General features: G+C 48.8%; 1 protein-coding gene and 1 long non-coding RNA gene across 2 annotated transcripts; both read right to left on the bottom strand.

Moving 5' to 3' along the window:
- Positions 1-2,570: 2,570 nt before the first annotated feature.
- LOC132250209 (uncharacterized) lies at positions 2,571-4,070 on the bottom strand. The gene is made up of 3 exons (XR_009461850.1): positions 3,968-4,070; positions 3,693-3,853; positions 2,571-3,242 (listed from the first exon to the last, which is right to left on the bottom strand). It is a non-coding gene; the product is annotated as an uncharacterized LOC132250209 (long non-coding RNA).
- A 146-nt stretch (positions 4,071-4,216) lies between these two features.
- POU4F1 (POU class 4 homeobox 1) lies at positions 4,217-6,386 on the bottom strand. Its single transcript, XM_059726645.1, has 2 exons — positions 6,022-6,386; positions 4,217-5,283 (listed from the first exon to the last, which is right to left on the bottom strand). The coding sequence occupies exons 1-2, from the start codon at positions 6,142-6,144 to the stop codon at positions 4,252-4,254; spliced, it is 1,155 nt and encodes a 384-aa protein (XP_059582628.1). The 5' UTR covers positions 6,145-6,386; the 3' UTR covers positions 4,217-4,251.
- Positions 6,387-8,660: the final 2,274 nt, after the last annotated feature.

The following is an 8,660-nucleotide window of genomic DNA, read 5'->3' as shown; positions in this document are numbered from 1 at the left end:
AGAATTAAAATAATGATCTTTGGGCAGACCTGTCGCTATTGGGAGGACAGGGGGGGATGCGGGAAGGAATATGAACCATAAAACCTCTGCGCTAGAACACTTCAGTCTCTTTCCTGGGAGCCTTTTACTTGTTGAACCAAGACCAAATTAGTCTTAATATCACAGGAGAGTAAAAATCAATACGATCATGGCAGTGGGTGTCTATTATTCATTTATGATGGGCTAATCTAAGTTGAAAGCAATTGGAGAACAAGTGTTAAACAGAAATTCCGCAAGTCAGGCTAGGTCTGAAGGACCCTGGCTCGAAATCAGGGCAGGAAAATAAATACAGTAATAAATAAAACCGCGACAAGATGCATCAAATGTAGTAAGGAGAAAATGAAATTGTCGAGAAATTGACGAGGAAGAGGGAATGGAGGGACAAACAGGAATCAAATGTAGGGCGAAAATGAAATTGACGAGAAATTGACAAACAGGAGGGAAGCCGCGAAGGCGGTAGATTGTAGATTCAGCCGTGGACCAGCAACTTTACCCAGCACTGGCTATTTTTAATAGGACAAGGAGAATCATACTAAATGGCTGGCATTGAACTCATATTCCTTTGCTCAGGCGATTACCTATTTCATGACAATATACAGGAATTAATTGTCCCTCTTTTTATGAAGAAAAAGTTTATGCCGTTCTGGTGTGATCTGCTTCTGCACCCACATTTCTTTTCCTGAGTTTTTTTCCTTTCCTTTTCTTTTCTTTTCTGTTCTTTTTTCTTGTTTGGCCAATGAGCCGTTTATAAAGGCTCCGACCCATCCAACGGAAAGCAGAGCCTTCCGGTTTTGCACAGTTTCCTACCATCAAAAATAGGAAACTCTGCAAAGCGTTGATTTTTTTTTCCAGGAGCTGTTTTATTAACATAGTATTTTCTTTGTACTTGGTAAGGGCTGGATTGAACACAAAACAAACTTCTTCACTTTTCAGCACATACAGCGGTCATCAGTTATTGTATAATACAAGTGTGTTGTCGCCTGTAACATTTTCAGTTTTGGGGGCAGATTAAAAAGAAAAACAACCTTTGTAATTTATTTTATTTGCTCATTCCTGGCTCTCCAAAAATGATATCCGGTAATACTTTTCTATAAAATAATATTTTTTACAAATGTATTTATTAAAAATTCTGATGACATTTCAAGTTAACAACAACAGAAACAAGTTAAGTTCCGGTGGACGAGATCTATTCTTTTAAAAATACCTTTAGTGCTTTTTTTTTAACATCAACAGTTGTTTAAAATCACAGCTTTTTAACGTATTATTCTTTTCCGAACATCACGTAAGTGTCTTGATTCACAGATTTACCGGCGAAATTAAAAAGATTTGGCTAAAATATGTCTACAGAAGAAAGAATCCCAGCTATGAAGTAACTTTTTACATTTGGCATCCCATCTAATCACAGGTCATCAGAAAATAGAAGGAGGTTCTTTGAACACTTGAAGCAGTAGGTGGCATCCTATACGTTCCTAATGAACAATTGCATTTACAACAGAAGGAGAGATCAGTTTATGATTTTTATATTTATTAACCCAAAATAAAAATAAAGTATTTCGTTACATAAGTAAGTGCAATTAGGCCAGTCAGAACAACATATAAACCTGAAACCACCCAAGTTTTTTTTCTTTATACATATTTTGTAGGTGCATAATCCTTTCCAGCAAACTGAAAAGAAATACTTCAGAAGTCCTTTTTTTTTCTTAATTTTACTTTGACTTATATTTTCTGCAGTTATAGAATAAACTTCAAGAAACACACGCAGCTAATATATAGTTAATTTTATTCGGAGCACCGATTTTTTCACATAAGAGCTATCTCAAAGTAATGATTTCTGAATTTAGCAGAAAAATACATCTCTCACTATTTTTTGGTAGAATTAGTCTCATTTGTCTAACGGCTATATCTGGAATTTGTCAGCCGTGCCCCAGAAATAAATTTTAAAAGAATGCACCTAATAATAATAATAAATAATAATAATAAATAATAGTAATAATAAACTATTCTGTTCTCATGTTTGCTTTATTTGTAAGTGTGCTGGGACGCATCTCCCTGTTGTATTTTGGCGTACAGAAATATTTCTGATAGAAATAAAAGTAATATAGGAAAGACACAACTAAGGAGAAAAGCTCAGCAAACATACATGGACAGGTAGATAATTCAGTAAGACATTTCAGGAACCACACGTGGTTGCAGTTTGTAACCATTTTTTTTGTGTGCATTAAAGAAAATATTTACAATTCTCTTCCTTTTTTTTTTCCTTTTAAATCTAAGTACAAGAACGTGACAAGAAATGTTTGTGTTTTCGGTGAAAACAGGCAGTAAACTGTGAAATTACACCATCCACAAAAGGTTCTACCAGAAGCTAGTCTATTTAGTGCTCAGTTTCAAATGCATAGAATGTTTGCGCTGCAAACAATGATGCAGAAAATAAATCAATCCTCAAATAAATATATAAATAATATCGAGACCTTATCACGGATCTTTCTGTGCCTTCCCCCCCCCCCCCCCCCCCCCCCCCCGCTTCAGGCCAGGCATAATTTCAGTCTTTTGTTTGTTTTGTTTTGTTTTTTAACAGCAGGGTACGTCCTTCCCACAAACGCCTTGTTAGGAAAAGCACTGGCAATCACTCCATAGCCCAGATCCAGTGAATGTCTTTTGCACACCGCTAGTGTTTTATCTAACGAGCTCAGACCAACTCTTTATTTTAGTTTTATCCTTCTCCCCGCCCCCCACGATCCGCTAGACATAATGCACCTTGATGATGATGGTGGTGGTGATGATGATGATGATGATGGAATAGCATCTTTGTTTTCCAATTTGGGAGACTGTGATAGTGCAAATTTAACCAACCCACCAAAAAAAATTCCTCTACCTAACGTTTATTATTTACAATAAACGATTTGGAAACCGAAAGGTCCTTTTTGTTTTCTTCAGCATGCAGACCCTCCGAAAGAAATGGCCTTTGCCAACCCTGCCTCTTGCACGCTGGGGTCTGCGTTGGCTTGCTCGGTGAAACAAACCCTGCTACTAACAGGACCCTCGAGCACCGCCATCCTCTGAACCTCTCCGGCAGATCTGGTAGGGATGGCAGAGGGGAAGGGCACGCTTAACCCTGAGACTTCATGAATCAGAGCGTTATTTTCTTCCGTCGCTAACAGGGGAGCGGAGCAGCGCCTTGCGTCTCTATCTATCTAGCCGGAGCTCTGCAGAGAGAGAGGGAGAGACAAGAGCTCTCCATCCAGCCGCAGAGACACAATTGCAACCCACACGCAGGAAGGAAGGGACAGAAACAAAGGGGGCGATGAAGTAACTTTGCGATAGGGATAGATCGCTCCCCAAATGGTTGTTCCCCAGCTGAGGAAGCGAAGGAAGATTTCCCAGAGTAGCAAGCCTGTGGCTGGACACGTTAAGTCCTGCCCTGCCTTGAGCTGGAGGGTGGGGAGTGGGGACGGGGGTGGGGAACAAGGGGCAGAGTCTCATCTCTCCCGGGGCATCCACACCTAAGTGGGCCGGAGCTCTTGGCAGAGCCCACCCCCACCTCCACACAGAGAAGAACCATCAGGAAGCCTCAAGAAAAACATATTTTAAAAGCAAAAACCCAAAAAACAAAATCAGAAAGAAAAAAAAAAACCACCCAGAGACCAAACAACCACCTTTAGCATCATCACCAAGAGTTTCACCTCCTGGCTGTTGCTCGGTTTGGTTTTGTTCCCTGTTCAACTGGGAGTGACTTGGTTCTCTTTGCATGGACTTGCTCGGCAGCTTTGTGTGTGTGTCTATGCTGTAGTCTTCCCTTCTCTTTCTCTCTCTTTCCCTGGGAGGGGAGAATCAGGCTGCGCAGTGACCCCCCCCCCCCAACCCCGCACACCCTCCTTACCACCCCCCACCCCACCCCCTGCAAACCACCATGGCTTTCCAGAGCATTTACCTCGGCGTTTCTTCCCCCCTCGCTGCTCCTCCAGGTCCCGCCGCTTGCACATGCTTCCTTGGTCCCCGGAAGATTTGGGAGAAGCGTCTCTGGTCAAACAAGAAGTCCATTGGGCTCCCGCCACCCCCCTGCCCAGCTCCCCCGCCTGGTCCCGCACGCCGCCCCCCGCCCCCCGTCCTGCTCCCCCCGCCACCCCTGTGTCCAGGGCCCGGAGCCCCGAGCGCCCCCCTCCCTCCCTGCCCCCCAGGAGTCCTCCCCTCGCCGGCCGGGCGGGCGGGAGGGCGCTAGTAGGTGGCGGAGAACTTCATCCTTTTCTGCTTCTGTCTCTGGTTGCAAAACCAAACCCGCACCACGTTCTTTTTGAGGTCCAATTTCTCGGCGATGGCGGCGATCTTCTCGGAGGAGGGCCGCGGCTGGACGGCGAAGTAGGCCTCCAGGGAGCGTTTCTCGGGCGCGGCGATGGAAGTCCGCTTGCGCTTCTTCTCGCCGCCGTTGAAGAGCTCGGGCTTGTTCATTTTCTCCCGCTGGGCGCCCTCGGCCTCCTCCAGCCAGGCCTGCAGGATGGGCTTGAGCGCGATCATGTTGTTGTGGGACAGCGTGAGCGACTCGAAGCGGCAGATGGTGCTCTGGCTCAGCGAGCCCACGCCCGGGATCTTCAGGTTGGCCAGCGCCGAGCCCACGTCGGCCTGGGTCACCCCCAGCTTGATGCGCCGCTGCTTGAAGCGCTCCGCGAAGGCCTCCAGCTCGCGCGGGTCCGTGTCCGAGTCGCAGATGGAGGCCAGCCCCGCGGCCGCGCCCACCTGCCCCGCGGCGCCGTGGTGCGCGGCCACCAGGCCGGGGTGCGGCAGCCCCGACGGCATGTTCATGGCGCCCGGGTGCGGGAGGTGGCCCAGGCCGTGCATGTGCGCGTGCGGGTGGGCCGAGGTGGAGATGAGGCCCCCCCCGCCGCCGCCGCCGCCCCCGCCGCCGCCGCCGCCTGCCCCGCCGCCGCCTGCCCCGCCGCTGCCCGCCCCGTCGTGCGCCCCGCCGCCGCCCGCGCCGCCGCCCGGCATCAGCGCCAGCGACGGGGGCGACGCGATGTGGTCCAGCAGGTCGCCGGGCTCCAGCGCCTGCGGGTGGTGGTGGTGGTGGTGGTGGTGGTGCGCCAGCGGCACGGTGGCGCTGGACGTGCAGGGCACGCTGTTCATCGTGTGGTACGTGGCGTCCGGCTTGAAGGGGTGGCTCTTGCCCTGCGACACGGCGATGTCCACGGCCGCCAGAGCCTCGGCCCGCGCCAGCAGGGTCTCGTCCAGGCTGGCGAAGATGTTGCTCTGCAACTGCGGGGGGTTGGGGGGCGTGGGGGCATGGGGGGCGAAAGGGGAGCAGGGGGGGACAAGGGGTGACGGGGTATCATGGGGAGAGAAAGGGGGCATCGAGAAGCGAGAGGGGGGATCAGGGGGCGAGAGAGGGGGATAACGGGATGAGAGAGGGGATAAGGGCAGGGGGGGTCGAGGGGCGAGAGAGGGGGAATCAAAGGGTGAGAGGGGAGTATAAGAGGACGAGGGGGGTCAAGGGGCGAGAGAGGGGGATCAAGGGGCGAGGGAGGAGGGGATCAAAGGGTGAGAGGAAGGGATCAGGAGCGAGAGGAAGGGATCAAGGGGCAAGAGGACAGGATCGGGCAGAGAGGAAGGCAAGGGGGAGGCAGAAGAAGAAAGGGCTCCGTCACTCTGGGCCGGGAGCGGCGGGACCCGCGGGCCGGGCGGGCTGGCGGAGGCCAAGCCGGCGCCGGGAGAGGAGCGGGGGAGCCTCGTGCAAGCGCGGCTCTCAGGGAAGATCAGAGGCGCTCAGATGATCACCGAGGCGGACATGAAAAAAACATGAAGCGCCGCTTGTCAGGACGTGCCTCGCAGCGGCTTTTTTTTTTTTTTTTTTTTTTTTTCCTCCCCTGAACGCACCTCCACAGACACGCCGCTCACGGGCGAGGGGGAGCCGGGGAGAGAGGGGCCGAGACCCACAGACACACACACACACAGAGGGGGGCCGGGGGCAGCGCTCAGCACCCGCCCTTGCCTTACCGGTGGAGTTGGCAGGCATGCTCTCCTTATTGCTTCCGAGCTGGAGTGCAGCGAGGGGTACTTGTGCTCAGGTAGGGTGGGATGCATGGCAAAATGCGGCTGTTTGCTGTTCATGGACATCATCTTGCAGGCTGGGCATGTAAATCCACAAACACTCCTAAAGTGAGGGCAAAAGTGCCGGCCGGGCGCTGTCCTCCTGCCTGGGGGAAGCCGCGGGAGCAGGGGCAGCGGCGGATGCGGCCGGCGGGGCTGGGAGCTCCCTCGGACCAGCCTCTCCCTCCAGCCTCCCGGTCTCACTCCTCTGTCTGCTCTACCCCAGCGCCGGGCTGAGATGCGCTCTGCTTACACCTGAGCCCCACATCTCGTGGCTTACAGGCGGGCAGGCTCTCGCGAGAGCTTGGGGCTCCGGCTTTGATAGACATCAGCTGTCTCCCTCCCTTCCTCCTCCTCCTCCTCCTCCCCCCCCTGCTCCCCCCCTCCGCTCTCCGCCTTGTTGCATCTCCCGGAGCACTCGCCCGTCGAGCCGGGGCCGGGAGCTGGAGAGCGGCTCCTCTGATGCCCACCAGGCAGGTGCTACACCTGTAGCTGCCACACATGCGCACTGCAAGCGTTGCCAGCCCCCCACAGGCACCCACCCCATAGGTGTGTAGAGTGTGTGCCCGTGGACACACGTGTGCACAGAGCTGGTGGCAGGTGGAGATCACCAGGGATCCTGGATTTCTCTGCTTAAAAAAAAAATCCCCAATTTTCGGTTTGAAAAAAGGAACGCACAACCCACATCTTCCCTTGATTAAAATGAAACAGCACTATATATATGTGTGTGTGCGTGTATGTGTGTGTGTATATATATGTATATATATATGTGTGTGTATGTATATGTGTGTATGTGTATATCTATGTATATATCTATGTATATAGGCACACATATATGTATATATATACATATATGTGTGTGTATGTATATGTGTGTATGTGTATATCTATGTATATATCTATGTATATACGCACACATATATATGTATGTACACACACATATTTCACACACATATATGCAAACACACACAAATATATGCATGCATGCATGCATGCATACATCTATCTATCTATCTATCTATCTATCTATCTATCTATCTATCTATCTATCTATCTATTTCTCTGGAGATCACTAGGTTTGTCCACACAATAAATTCCGGGTCATCTCTTAGGCTAGCCCGCGGTTATTGTTGAGGAATACGATGAAAAATGAATTCACGCCTATTGTCTCCCATGGCCTCTGATCCTCACTGCCGTGCATTTGCATTTCCACAACCCTGCATTTTGCATCTTGGCTTCTGTTCCATCCAGAACACACAACACCAGCAGACTCTCCCTGTGCCTGAAGAAGGGTGCTTGTGCTCGCAAGCTTGCAAAGAACAATGTTTCCAACTCTTTAGTTGGTCTAATGAAAGAGATGGCATTCACCCAAAAAACCTTGTTTGTGAAAAATTAACTGTATACAGTGTGTCTATAGGGGTGTGCTGGACAAGTGGGGTCTTATATTTGGACAAGACGGGGCACATCCATCGGTCAGCATTTAAAAGAACAGGCTTGTGCGGAAGGAGCTTTCTTTCCCACTCTGCTCCTCAGAGAGACAAACGTGTATACCCCCTCTAAGTATCCCGGCAGAGAGAAAGATGGTTGTCTGTGCTGAGGACTCTCCACACAGAAAGTGACATTTCAGCGTGAGCCTCTTACCTCCAAGAATTATAAATAGGCTCCTTGAGAATAATCACTGTGACAGACGTTGCTTGAAAGCAGGCAGGGTCTATTGATTTCCATATAATTTCATTCCCCCCCCCCCCCCCCCGTCTAGTTTTGGTGATGATATTATTGTGTCAGGCACCACGAGCGACATCCACTTAGCCTACAAGGAGCATGTGCTTTCTACATGGAAAACGCTGTCGAAATGAAATGGTGTGCTTCCTATATACATTCTTCTTCCTTAACCCTGCTTTTCCCGCCGACATGATTTGAAACACAAAATAGCCACGGAAAGTGTGTGTGCATGTAGAGATGTGTATGTATACGGGTACATGCATACACATATGTATACACACACACATACATATAGATGTATACATGCATATAAATATAAATATGCATGTATACATGCATATATGCATATATATGCGCACATACATATATACATATACATAGACATCTGTCTATATATATATACACATTTAGCTGTTAGTGTGTATATATATACACACACGTACATATATACACACACATATAAATACATATAGATGTATGTATACATCTATATGTATGTGCGTGTGCATGTATGTATATATATACACACAGATAAGTGTGTATACATCTATATGTGTGTGTGTTTATATATGTGTGTGTATATATGTATGTGCGTGTATATATCTATATATATATATAGATATATATATACACATACACGTGTACGTATTAAAGTGTGTATTTTGGTACTTTTGGGTAGTGAGAGCTCAAGGAAACTAATTTGAATGTCCTTTGTATACAGTTTCAGAAGAAAAGACAAGGAAGAGGAGACTGGAAAATAACGTCGTTGCCATTTGTTTTGTTTTTCTTTCTTCTTGTCTACGGTTTCCTGTGTGACTTCTTTA

This window comes from Alligator mississippiensis, chromosome 1, assembly GCF_030867095.1.
Source record: "Alligator mississippiensis isolate rAllMis1 chromosome 1, rAllMis1, whole genome shotgun sequence".
NCBI classification, from domain to species: Eukaryota; Metazoa; Chordata; order Crocodylia; family Alligatoridae; genus Alligator; species Alligator mississippiensis.
This window is presented reverse-complemented; position numbering and strand designations above follow the sequence as displayed.

Coding starts and splice junctions, on each gene's coding strand:
- POU4F1 (XM_059726645.1), bottom strand. CDS start 6,144: ATGATGTCCATGAACAGCAAACAGCCGCATTTTGCCATGCATCCCACC. Junction 5,284..6,021: donor CATGCCTGCCAACTCCACCG/GTAAGGCAAGGG, acceptor AACCCCCCGCAG/TTGCAGAGCAACATCTTCGC.